This window comes from Hemibagrus wyckioides, linkage group LG20 (genome assembly GCF_019097595.1).
Source record: "Hemibagrus wyckioides isolate EC202008001 linkage group LG20, SWU_Hwy_1.0, whole genome shotgun sequence".
Classification (NCBI taxonomy): domain Eukaryota; kingdom Metazoa; phylum Chordata; class Actinopteri; order Siluriformes; family Bagridae; genus Hemibagrus; species Hemibagrus wyckioides.
In genome coordinates, this window is record NC_080729.1 from 8,318,757 (window position 1) to 8,332,814 (window position 14,058).

The 14,058-nt window shown below is 36.6% G+C and overlaps 2 protein-coding genes across 8 annotated transcripts in view; both read left to right on the forward strand.

Moving 5' to 3' along the window:
* Positions 1-1,865, forward strand: part of schip1 (schwannomin interacting protein 1) — a 270,203-nt gene extending 268,338 nt beyond the window's left edge. For all 7 annotated transcript variants that reach the window (XM_058418425.1, XM_058418426.1, XM_058418427.1 and 4 more), the window contains 2 exons: positions 296-389; positions 1,103-1,865. In XM_058418425.1, coding sequence (XP_058274408.1) covers positions 296-389; positions 1,103-1,154 — 146 coding nt within the window. In that variant the 3' untranslated portion in view covers positions 1,155-1,865. The remainder of the gene's footprint in view (positions 1-295; positions 390-1,102) is intronic.
* Positions 1,866-9,401: 7,536 nt separating this feature from the next.
* On the forward strand, positions 9,402-13,306 carry il12a (interleukin 12a). Its single transcript, XM_058372682.1, has 7 exons — positions 9,402-9,477; positions 10,299-10,450; positions 11,824-11,931; positions 12,054-12,095; positions 12,250-12,396; positions 12,848-12,886; positions 12,992-13,306. Exons 1-7 carry the CDS (start codon positions 9,471-9,473, stop codon positions 13,118-13,120), a joined length of 624 nt encoding a protein of 207 aa, XP_058228665.1. The 5' UTR covers positions 9,402-9,470; the 3' UTR covers positions 13,121-13,306.
* Positions 13,307-14,058: the final 752 nt, after the last annotated feature.

Here is a 14,058-nt window from a genome sequence, read left to right on the forward strand (position 1 = left end):
GAACCGGTGACAGGGTCATGGGTAGCCAAGGCTCATTGCAAGTGGGGAGCGAAGGCTGGCCCGTGTGATCCGATCCAACAGACGAGCTACTGTTGATCAGATTGCTGAAGAAGTTAATGATGGTTCTGATAGAAAGGTGTCAGAATACACAGTGCATGATGGGTCAGGGCTGTTCTGGCAGGAAAAGGGGGACCAACACAATATTAGGCATTTGGTCATAATGTCATGCCTGGCAGGTGTATGTTGTGTTATTTTGTTAACACTGTGCCTGTGTTTGTGTTGTGTCGTGGAGCAGGTCTGAATGAGGAGCTTGTGCAGCTGCTGCTGATTAGAGATGAGCTTCACATGGAGCAGGACGCTATGCTAGTGGACATTGAAGACCTGACTAGGTGAGGCTTTAAGCATTCATCCTGGTGCTTTGGCTGCTTTCAGTTATAACATTTATCTTTTATTTTACCTTCTCTGGTCTGATTAGGGAACTGATGACATGGCTTGTATAACAGAATGTTTAAAGAACAGTCAAAGAAGAGTGTTATTCTCTCAGGGTCAAAAGTGATCATGCGAAGCATAACTATGAAACAAAACTGAATCGCCTTCAGCAGAACCTCTATCATTAAGCATTAAAAGGAAACTTTGCTTCCTAAGCAGTTAAGCAATGAAACGCCGTTTGCTGAAGAAGCTTTTCTGCTCACCACAGTTGTAAAAAGTGTTTAAGATGGCAGCACAGCCTCAGTAACTCAAATAACCAGTCTGAAATCTCCACAAACAAGGGATTTCTGCCTGCGCATCCTGAGGTTTATTTTTCCTACACCGTTCTATGTAAATGCTAGAGAAATGTTTCCAAGATATAAGCAGCTTCTACAATAACCAAGAGTCTGCATCACATTTATTCCCATTCTGATGTGTGATATGAATATTAACTGAAGCTCTGGATATGTATTTGCATGATTTTATGCAGTGCACTGATGCTGCATAAGTGGATGACTGTAGAAATGTGCAGGTGTCGGGGTGTACCTAATAAAGTGGTACATTAGGAGCATTCCTACAAGCTAATCCAGAGGAAAAGTTATGTATTGATGTGTGTGTGTGTGTGTCTCTACAGGCATGCTGAAAGCCAGCAAAAGCACATGGCTGAGAAGACGCTTTCCAAATAAGCCCTGCTATCATTACCCAAAACCTTCCACCATCATGGCTTTGAAAAAGAGAAGAGCCACTTTTCTTTTGCTTCTGTGGATGTACAAATACAAATGACGGAGCACTTCCTGACCGCAGAAAAACTCCAAGTGTGTCTCAGATACTGTTCCTGGCTTTCTGTGCAGTGATTGGCCTTGCTTCTTAATAGTCCTTAATTTTAACTTTTTACATTTGCCAGCCAATTATATCTGTCAAATTACCAAAAAATAAAAAATAAAAAAACGTATAAAGGTAAAAAAGATATAGAAGTAAAGAAAATGAGTAGAAAGTCAGACTTAAAAAGCTAAAAAAAAATAAAATAAAATTAAAAAAAAAAAAGACCTCACTGTATAAAGAGAACAAACATTAACTGCTGACAATTTTAAGTTGGACAGTATTTTTGGCCTGTTTTATTCTGCACAAATGGTAGTTTGGAACTGAAACTTTTGATTTGAAGGTGCTAAACGTCTAAAAGGAAACATGCCTGCCTTGTAGTCGAGTCGTAGCTTTTGGTAATATGTTCACACTGATCGGTATTCAACATTTTGTGAATGTTGATCCTCTGACACAAGTCATTTTAAATAAGTGTGTTAATATCATTTTCATCCTACTGTATTCAGATTCTTTATTTGAGGGAAGAAATGTTTATGTACAAATATGTAAAATAAAAAAAATAAAAACTTTGTTTCGTATACTGTGGCCTCGATGTCTTTGGCGAACTGTCCGAATTTCTTGAGGTTGAGGATATTTCGATGTCTCATGTTTTGTCTCACATACAGTCAAATGCTTGTGTTCATCCAGATCCAGAACTTTTCTGTTGTGCTGTTGCTACTATAAAGTGTTCTACAAGAATCAGAGCAAATGCTAAGCTAATCCCGAATGTCTGTATGACTACAAACATGTGTATGTAATATTGTGTATTATTCACAATAACTATTCTTATTCTTATCCTATTTTTTCAGGAGTGAAGCCGCCGCAGTCATTCGGTGATCTGCTTAGACAACACAGCAGTGTAGACAGATAACATCATACCAAAAAAATGTATATTCAAGGCAAGTGTACAAAGATAAAAATCCCTCCCTGGGAATATGCTCAGAGGTAAAATGAGCTGAAATGGGAATTATTATATTTTTTCCCTCAACAATTCTGAGTGAAAGTGACTCACTCTTTTTACTTGATTAAAGCTGGCTTTTTAAGTCATGTAGATATTGATTACTATTTTCCCCACCCACACACACACACACACACACATACACACACACACGACTAGTGTCATAGTCAAAAGAAATAAATGACGAGGTGTCAAAAATTCTTTTCATTTTCTTGGCAGATTACAGAAAAGAAAAAGAAAATAAAGATGGCTTAGGCGATTGATATTAATAAACAGCACACAACAGTGACACATTCGGTTATAGTTACACAACATTTCTCACATAGACTGGCAAAAAAAAAAAAAAGGTGTCTACAAATAGTTATGAGCCGTTTTTCATTGAAAACTTGTAGTAAGAATTTACTACTTAGCTAGAATACCCCCAACTGTACATTTTGCATCAGGACAGGGATCCCCTAGGACCTGACCAACTATTCTGAGGATTTGTGCTTTCATGTGTTGGAAGCCAAACCGAAACAACACATTCAGCAAGTTTGCAGCTTGTGTGGTGCTGCGCAATTCATTCATGGTCATCTAACAAGGCAACTATAAATGGATAAAAAGCGTGACGTGTCATAAAATAAATACAAAAGACTACAGTTGTAAATCATTGACATACTGCTGTGTTATTAGGGGAATAAAGGATGTACAGTAACTGCCCTTCATGCCACTAACTGGCTATTGATTATTTTCCTATAACAGCATACCACATCACGTATTATCCCTCACCTAGCTGCCATTTCAGGAGTAAATCATCAGAGAGATGAGAGTTCAATTTAATAAGTAACCTCTTTCGTCTTATCCAGTTTAGTCACTGCTGTCCAGCTTGTTTGGCTTTTCAAACCAGAAACAGGCCAGTAGTGACGGGAAATTCCTACATGTATAACAACGTGTCCACAAGTGGTCAAATATTTGAAATAACTATTTTCAAAGGTTAATTTAGCTTCCCTGAGCACTTTTAATCGTTGATGTCCTGTGCAGTTAAAATGACTCCGGTGACCCTTCACTACAAAATGCTTGCCACGCTTGTTTTCAGTTCCTTTCTCGTCTGTTTTTCAGCTAGTCCACTGCATTTTTCATTGAATAAGCACTGGGAGATTGACTTGGCAAGTCCAAAACTTTCCACTTTTCTCTGCTGACAAGTTACTTGGTTGTTTTGATGTTTTGGTGATATTTTTCTGCACACTTCAAAGGTCTCTGCATGGCTATGCATTTTACAGATGAGGTCATGCTTTATACACTATATGACACTGATAAAAGAAGTGCCAGCAGGAACCAGTGGTGGGAAAGATACAGCAGCTGTTAGCAATAATCTTCATAAATTCTGTACATTTTAAATTACATTGAAACACTATTCCTTATTATTTCAAATAATAATAATAATAATAATTATTATTATTATTATTATTATTATTATTATTATTATTAAATATGAATAATATATAAAATTTAAATGTTATTTTATATATATATATATATATATATATATATATATATATATATATATATATATATATATATATATATATACACTATATTGCCAAAAGTATTCGCTCACCTGCCTTGACTCGCATATGAACTTAAGTGACATCCCATTCCTAATCCATAGGGTTCAATATGACTTCGGTCCACCCTTTGTAGCTATAACAGCTTCAACTCTTCTGGGAAGGCTGTCCACAAGGTTTAGGAGTGTGTTTATGGGAATTTTTGACCATTCTTCCAGAAGCGCATTTGTGAGGTCACACACTGATGTTGGACGAGAAGGCCTGGCTCTCAGTCTCCGCTCTAATTCATCCCAAAGGTGTTCTATCGGGTTGAGGTCAGGACTCTGTGCAGGCCAGTCAAGTTCCTCCACACCAGACTCTGTCATCCATGTCTTTATGGACCTTGCTTTGTGCACTGGTGCACAGTCATGTTGGAAGAGGAAGGGGTCAGTTCCAAACTGTTCCAACAAAGTTGGGAGCATGGAATTGTCCAAAATGTCTTGGTATGCTGAAGCATTCAGAGTTCCTTTCACTGGAACTAAGGGGCCAAGCCCAGCTCCTGAAAAACAACCCCACACCATAATCCCCCCTCCACCAAACTTTACACTTGGCACAATGCAGTCAGACAAGTACCGTTCTCCTGGCAACCGCCAAACCCAGACTCGTCCATCAGATTGCCAGATGGAGAAGCGCGATTCGTCACTCCAGAGAACGCGTCTCCACTGCTCTAGAGTCCAGTGGCGGCGTGCTTTACACCACTGCATCCGACGCTTTGCATTGCACTTGGTGATGTATGGCTTGGATGCAGCTGCTCGGACATGGAAACCCATTCCATGAAGCTCTCTGCGCACTGTTCTTGAGCTAATCTGAAGGCCACATGAAGTTTGGAGGTCTGTAGCGATTGACTCTGCAGAAAGTTGGCGACCTCTTCGCACTATGCGCCTCAGCATCCACTGACCCCGCTCCGTCAGTTTACGTGGCCTACCACTTCGTGGCTGAGTTGCTGTCGTTCCCAAACACTTCCACGTTCTTATAATACAGCTGACAGTTGACTGTGGAATATTTAGGAGCGAGGAAATTTCACGACTGGATTTGTTGCACAGGTGGCATCCTATCACAGTTCCACGCTGGAATTCACTGAGCTCCTGAGAGCGACCCATTCTTTCACAAATGTTTGTAAAAACAGTCTGCATGCCTAGGTGCTTGATTTTATACACCTGTGGCCATGGAAGTGATTGGAACACCTGATTCTGATTATTTGGATGGGTGAGCGAATACTTTTGGCAATATAGTGTATATATATATATATAGCTTAGGTAGGTGGTACATGTCAAAGTAACATCCACATGGATGACAGGACCCAAGGTTTCCCAGCAGAACATTGCCCGAAGCATGACACTGCCTCCTCTGCCGGCTTGCCTTCTTCCCGTAGTCTTCCCACACACGCACCCACCCATCCACGTGATGTAAAAGAAAACATGATTCATCAGACCAGGCCACCTTCTTCTATTGCTCCGTGGTCCAGTTCTGATGCTCAGGTGCCCGTTGTTGGCGCTTTCGATGGTGCAAATAAGAAGGAGGAGAAAGGGTAGGAGGAGGCGGAAGAGGAGGAGGTGTTGGAGTTAGGAATTAAAGAATTAGTGAAAGAAGACAAGGAGGTAAGTGCAAGAGGTGGTGCAAGGTGGAGAATTAGGAGGAGGAGGAAGAGAAGTATTAGGAGTAGTAGTAGGAGAAGGAGGAGGCATAATAGTGCTAGGTTGAGTAGTAGACATAGGAGTAGTAGGAGAATCAGATGTAGCAGTGGGAGGTGTAGGAAGGGGAGGAGGAGGACAAGGATTGGGAGTAGTAGTAACAGGAGGTGGAGGTGGTGGTGGAGGAGGAGTAATTAATAATATTAATGAATTACAGTGTATTTCTCATACAGACAGAAATATTAATAACAGGATCTAGAAAGTGAAAACATATTTTGTTAGATAAAACATTTTCTTTTTAATAATGTAATGTAATTATTATTATTATGGAATAATGTTTAGAATGTTCTACACTAGAACCATCATCAGCCTATTCGAGTCCATCTATAATTGGTCAGGATTCTGTACAGTATTTCCCCTCTTCATGATTCTCAGTATATATAACCCCATGAATCGCAGTACACAGCTACTATTCACAACCGTTCTTCAGTTGTTAAAGAGCCGAGAGCAAAATTAAAAATTTTGGTTTAGAGAAGTGACTCACGGAGTCTGAATTTGCGGAACTTCACTGACCACAAATATGCTCTACTCTCTGATTAAATGTCATTTACGAGCAGTTAAAGTATAAGAGATGAGCTCAGGGTCTTTTCACAGGGGTGAAAGTGACAGCAGTATCCTTGAATCATATTGTCTGTGTATCAGGGAAGTGTCCAGCCTTTACTTAAATCTATAATAAAAGTACCTTGTTTTTATCCCATTAAATGAAATGTATTTATTTGAGTTGGCTCACACTTCTCTGGTAGCCCTGGGGGTTTGAGCTCACTGTGCTTCTTGTGATAAATTAACAGCAGAGCTTAGCTGAACAATCTGTGCTTAAGCAATGGGAGAAAATCTGCATAAATTATCTGAAACTGTTCAAATTCCCAGTCATGTGAAGTCTCACAACCTGGAAGTCTTTTGCACTGATTTTATCTGATTGCTTTATTTCCCTGTCTATCCTGTTGCACAACTTCCAAAAAAAAGGGAAAAAAGTCACTTTCAGAATTATTCATCAGACTTATTCAAGCCCCCACCTGGATCAAATCAACTGTGCATGATCTAATGGTTCCCGCAGTTGCATAAGTTCCCTGTGTTGCATAACCTGTTCAAAAGTACGGTGGGAAAACACACAAATAATAAGATATGGATTTAGATTCAAAGGTTTTGCTGTGATTTTGCAATAACATTAAAAAGCAAACTCTCTTACAACAAAATCAGTTCTTTTAGGTAATATCAAAATAAAATCAAATAAAACACATGGCACTGTAAATAAAAACATGCTCTGATTTACAAAATCCCATTTCAGAAGCAAAGTGAAAATTTTTACGATTTTTATATCACATCATTTTGGAAGTCCCGATTTTGATGATGATGACGACGACAATGATGGTGGTGATGATGATGATGATGAAGATGATGGGGATTATGATGATGATGATGATGACGACGACAATGATGATGGTGGTGATGATGATGAAGATGATGATGATGATGATGATGATGATGACGACGACGATGATGATGATGATGATGAAGATAATGATGATGATGATGAAGATGATGGGGATTATGATGATGATGACGACGACAATGATGATGGTGGTGATGATGATGATGATGAAGATGATGGGGATTATGATGATGATGATGATGATGACGATGACGACGACAATGATGATGGTGGTGATTATGATGATGATGATGACGACGACAATGATGGTGGTGATGATGATGATGATGAAGATGATGGGGATTATGATGATGATGATGATGACGATGACGACGACAATGATGATGGTGGTGATTATGATGATGATGATGACGACGACAATGATGATGATGATGATGATGATGATGATGATGATGATGATGATGACGACGACAGTGATGATGGTGGTGGTGATGATGATGACAGTGATGATGATGATGATGATGATGATATTGATGATGATGATGAAGACGATAATGATGATTGTGATGATGATGATGATGATGATGATGATGATGAAGAAGACGATAATGACGATTGTGATGACGATGATGATATTATTATTATTATTATTGTTATTGTTATTATAATAATTATTATTATTATCTTATTACTGATGAAAACAATGAATATTGCTATAATGAAAATGAGAACAGAAACTATTCTTTTAGGTAATATCAAAATAAAATAAAAGCCATGGCACTGTAAATGAAAACAGATGCTCTTTTTTTTCTTTCTTTTTTTTACAATTTTTCCAATTTTTATATCACATCATTTTCGGATTCCTGATTTTGATGATGATGATGATGATGATGCCAATGATGATGATGACTGTTGTTGTTGTTATTTATTTTAATTCTTTTTTTTTTATTCATTTATATTCATTATTTTTTTTTTTTTTTACTATTACTGAGAAATTGCTAAAATAAAAATGAGAACAGAAACTATCCTGCCTGGAAGATGTGCGGTATTTAATAATAAATTGTATTACAAAGTAACTGCTGTGTTAAATGGTGAATATAACACTTTAGGGCTTGCCCTTTGGAAATTAATCATCTCTGGGCTGGTAACAGTACCTCTGCTTCACATTGAGCTTCATCATGCTACCTTGTCAAGGTGAAGGGAAACGTGTGTAATACAAATAAGCACTTAGTATCTTATATGTCCTGTGTAAACTTTATGAAGTGCTCATATATTTCTTTTTTTTTTTAATAATGACAGCAGTGTTAGAAAAAATAGCAAATCACTTGAGCATAAGAAAGAAAGAAAGAAAGAAAGAAAGAAAGAAAGAAAGAAAGAAAGAAAGAAAGAAAGAAAGAAAGAAAGAAAGAAAGAAAGAAATCATTATATCTCCAAAATCAAAAGATGTCTGATTTAAATTAATAAAATTCTAGCTGATTTGTTATGAACACATTGAAAAGAATGTTCCAGGCAAATAGTCCACTGCACTGAAAATGATCAACATTTCTATAAATCCACTTTTCATGGAAGAATTTCGCCACATCCTCTACGCTGTATGAGTTTTTAACTCATGTTTGGTTTACATGAAATGGAGGTTAACATGAAATGAAACTACATTTTCTACCCACTGTGGTTATATTCATAACTTTTTTTCTATTTAATATTTTAACATATATTACTACAGCCCAGCTCGGTGTATAGCAGTAGTTTACTATTATTGTACACAACTGACAAAATCAATATTATTTTTCATAGAAGATTCGTAGCATTAACCATTAACACTGTGTTTCATAAGAAAGACTGTTTAGTAAAAATGTTATACTGTAGTATGGAATTCTACACTAATGAAGAAGATCTTAATCTGGTCATTGGATTAGGTGATTATTTTTTATTTTATAATTACTTTTTAGGCTAATATTGTGTATTTCTATTAATTGTTTAATGATTCTGTTTACAGATGTGTTATTTTCCACGTTGGACTATTACATATGAAATGCACGTGACATTATTTCACATGAAAAATTCGTAATATTAAATATTAAATATTTACATGTAAGAAATTGAAAATTGAACAAATATTTTGCGCTTCATGGGTCAGGTACTTGTTCATTTTTATAGGTTGTTTTGTGTGTGTGTGTGTGTGTGTGTGCGTGTGTGCATGTGTGTGCTTTCCTAGTTTCGTCCACTGAATTGAATCACTAACAAAACTAAAATTAAAGGAAATTAAAAAAAAAAAAAAGATTAGATGTGAGCCAGTCAGGCTGGCATGAGTTCTTCCTCTGTGGGGTGGCGTGAGCATACTAACCTTTCGTCCTCTCACAGCCACTGCTCACTCCTCAAGGGGGAAATCCCACCAGATCTCATATATATAAAAGACGCAATACTTCTCAGATATAAAACACGGGTCACTTCACTTCATCAAACTACTGCGAAGTGTTACAGCTCCACACTATTACTGCTCCAACTGTCCGCTGTTGACCATCATGTACGGTGAGTAAACCTCTGCTTCACTCAGCATCCATCAGCCTCTTTACGCATCATATCAATCAGACCTGTGTGTCTCATTTGTTACGCATCATTGTCTCAAGAGAACTATTTATTGATTTTTAGCCATCAGTATTGTATTACAAGCTCATCCATATTATTATGAACAGACTACAAAGTGTATAAAGGTTTTCATTTTGTCAGATTATTATAAACATTATTATAAACATGCGCTCTCACGCGCGCACCTGCATTCATCCGAGCCGTGATTTTTTCCTTCCGATATGTAGTGTATGATTTAAAAACAATATATATATATATATATATATATATATATATATATATATATATATATATATATATATATATATATATATATCTTACACTTGCATTAGTAATAAATCAATCCGGTACTACTGAACCGAAGGTTAAACCAGATTTAAGGCTGGTTTAAATTTGAGGAGATTATGTATAGGCTCCAAAAACCAAATGTCGAAAATGTTCGGTTCCTTTTGGATCTGTGTGTTTCGTTTAAAAACAAAGTGTCCTATAGTAAAATTATACCTCTAAAAATCCTCAGTGTCAAATTATACCTCTAAAAATCCTCAGTGTCAAAAAGTTAAAAAATAAAAGCTGTTCATAATTGTTATGATGCGCACCTTATTTGCGCTCGCAAGCGCACGCGCATCTGTCATCAGGAGAATCCCCCAGGACTTTTGTTTGTGTGTGTGTGTGTGTGTCTATTTACAAAAAAAAAAAAATGCTTGTAACATTATATCTCTCCGCATTGCTGTCTATTAATAGTTTACTGTATTTGCTTTATTTAGGCTCTGCTCTCTATGTGCTGATTCTTGGGCTCGTGAGCCGCTCTGCCGTGGCGACTCCAGTGCGCGCGACCAGGAGCGTCCAAAGCGAGTGCGCGCACTGCACCGCGCCCGCCAGAAACCTGCTCACGTCTATCATGAGCGTGCTCGATAAAGTAAGTAACAAGGCAATCAGTAAAGGATTCATTGTAGACATTTATGAAACACAAAGTCATCCTGTTAAGCTTTAGAGATCGATTCATTTTAATCAACAAACAAGCATTGTTGCAAAAACAGTGGTTCTTTTACACCACAGCAATTCGCCAACACTAACAATATTTATTGTATTTATTATTAGACCTTTTTTTATTATTATTAGACCTAGCTTATTTAACTGAAAGTAGAAAGAGTACGGGAAAGTGTTTGAGGTCAGAAACGAACTTTCCCTGTGTAGAGTTTCTGAAAAGTTTTGTCTTTTATAATCTAATGTATGGTTTATTTGACACGCTTTTGGAGATGAAACGCTTCGTTTATCCGCGTCTTGTTGTATTTGAGCTGAGTTTCCTCTCGCGCTCATTAAAAGACACCAGCGTCTGTGACGCGTTATAAGCGCGCGCGCACGTGCTGCTAGAACAATAAAAATCACAGCGGTTATACGCGTCACGTGACAGGGGTTTGTATGTCACGTGACGCACAATAAACTCTGATTATAAACACAACCGAAAACAAGCGGAAGCTCTTCTTGTTGAACTTTAAATAAACATGCACTAAATAAGAGCCAAAAAATCCAACTTTGTACACTGACTCCAAACTTAACTGTTTACGCTTTAACCAAATTGTTTGTTTAAAACTTAATCACACCACACACATAATGTAGAAAAATCTATTATTAAACAGTCGAAAGGAACCAGAAAGTTTATTTATTTGTTTGTTTGTTTATTTATTTATTTCGTGAAGCTGTAATGGAAACACATAAATGAAAAAAGTCAACTCTAAAACATCTTACACAAGTTCATATTGAAATATTTGGAATGTGTTTAGCATTTCTCCTATTTTTTTTTTATTTTTTTGGTTAATGTAATATTTTTCAGACATTTTTTTAGATTTCTCAAAAAAATTTGATAGGAAAAAAAATAAATAAATGATATGATAGAAATGATAACAGTCAGGATTTGATGTTAGCTCCTACAACAAAAGTGCAGAAGGCAAGTGAAGCTATGAGACACATTTAGCGTCCGATTACATGGGGAGACTCTGTGTGGCTAGTTAGCTAACTATAAAATGACCAGAGCAATGGCACTGATTAGTGTGAAAGCTGAAACAGACCAGTATGTTAACAAAAGTTTGTACTAGACAAATTATCTCAAGATTTCATAGCAAAGACCACAAGTTAATTCTATAGATTAATATGCAAATCATTATTATTAATAATAATAATAATAATAATAATAACAACAATAATAAAATAATAATAATAATAGTTACTGTGTTTGAAGCTTAAAACAAGTCCAAACTGGTTGTTAATATCATTTTGTGTAACCTGACACAGCCAGAAAAGGTGGGATCCAATACACTGTTTCATGGATTTAACTGCACAGACCTGGGAGTGATGATGAACCCAAACACAGAGACGGCGAGTGTGTGTCAGCCCATTCAGGTAAGAACACCTGCTGAAACATTATTGCGAAATAATCATCTTCTGCGATCACCAAGTATTCTATATGTTTTATGCTTCTTTACTGTTTTTATTTTGATTGTATCGTGTGTATTGTTTTACAGGATGTGAAATGCTCAGATGAAAAAACCTCTCCATTCAGTGAGGTAAGAGTCAAACCAAGTGCATGCGTAACACTAATAAAGAATGTTCATGGTAGGATGTCACAAATGAATGCAAGTTTTCTTAGATTATAATATAAGAATGAATAAATGTCAAAGCGACCAGTTATTAGAGCTCACTCTCTTCGTTTCTCTTCAGACTAAATGCTTGCAGAACATTGCTAATGATCTGGATTATCATGGATCCATGCTCACTGAGTATGTGAGCACTCTGGATCCCAAGTCGAACTCGGAGTCTGTTAAGGAGCTCCAGTCCATTACAGACTCGATAAATAATCTTCAGCAGGTAAGACAAGAGTGTGGATCATGACTGACTTAGACAATGAATCAGACCTCTGAGGAATCATACTGTATATGCTTGTAACGTGAAGTGAAAGGCTTTTCAAAGTTTCAGCAATTTCTTAGGTGCAATTCCACTTGCATTTAGCAGAGGGCGCTCTTTTGATTTTTTCTTAATAAAGCCAAAAACGTATACAAATTTCCAAGAAGTCGGATTTTGGTCAATTACATACAAATAAAGTTATTATGCATATGTATATTTAATCGGATTTCTAATTTGGCATCTTAATAATCAGCGTACCGATGGAAATGTAAAGTGCCTCGCATAAATGTTCACACTGCTGGTGTTAAAAAATCAACATGATTTGGATTATATGTCATAAATCTAATTATGAATTGTGCATACATAAATAAATAAATAGTTTTTTTTAATCATCTGTAATGTTGTACCTCTCCAGAGCTGCAAACTGCTGCCCAAACCCAAGTCTTCGAAAGATGTAAGTTTGTTTTGTTTGTTTGTTTTCTCACTTCTTTGCACAGAATATCATTTACATGTCACACGTAATCTCTAACTTTCATTTATTTCACTTTGTAAATCTTAGAAGTGGACCCCCACTAGCTCTTTCGAAGACCGTAAGGATTTATGCAAGCAGCTGAAGGGCTTCCAAGTGCGCACCATCACCATTAACCGAGCTCTTGGTTACATCTGCTCTGGGGAGTATAAGAAATAATCCTACACTTCCACTACAATCATCATCATCATCATCATCATCTTTATCAATATCATCATCTTTTTAAAATCCCAATGCTAGCTGTTTTATTGTTATTTATTCAAAATTGGCTCCGCACTACTACACCTATTTATATCATCTACGTGACAAGAATGTATAAGCTAACTACATTTCTTTAGTTGTTAATTGACACCTTGTGGTGTTTTTATATAACTGTTGTCCAGTAACTTATTTATATTTATTTGAATACACAATTATTTATTTGCATTGTTGCTCACAGCACAAGGTTATTTATTACTTATTTATATTAAAGTCATTTGAAGTATTTTGATGTCTACATCTGCTTTATCTGTGAGTATGTGTGTGTGGTGTGTACAGCTAAGCATAATATCCATCCAAATAATCAATTCTCAATGTCACAAAAATATTCACAAGTATATAAAAAAGTAGCAAAACTTTTTTGTTACAGTCATGTGTTTATTCAGCCATTTGTGTTTTACAGTAACCTCAGTGAAAAACTACAGAAACTAAACAAAAGACTTGGGATTTTAAGGTTCTGTCTGACGTTTTTTTTTGGCAAACAAATGATTTATATGATGTTTGCATGGAAGATTTAGAGCAAAAACGATAAATCCTAAATGGCAGATATAAAATGTTGAAGCGCAAAAGTTCATGGCTCAGGATTTTAAAGTCACAGTATTGTCAGATAGAACCTTATCATTCTGTGGAATAACAGAAATGCAAAGAGACTTATGTAAACGTCTACCTTCTAGCGAACTACTAATCAGCCTAGCAGGAAGCTAAAAAACAGAGCAGTAACAATCAGAAGTATAGCTGTAATGTCTCCAGCCTGGAAAAGTGTTAAGAGGTGAGGGTTTTATTGTTTGTCTGGTGACATATAACACAAGTATAAAGACTAAAACACTACTCTGGGACAT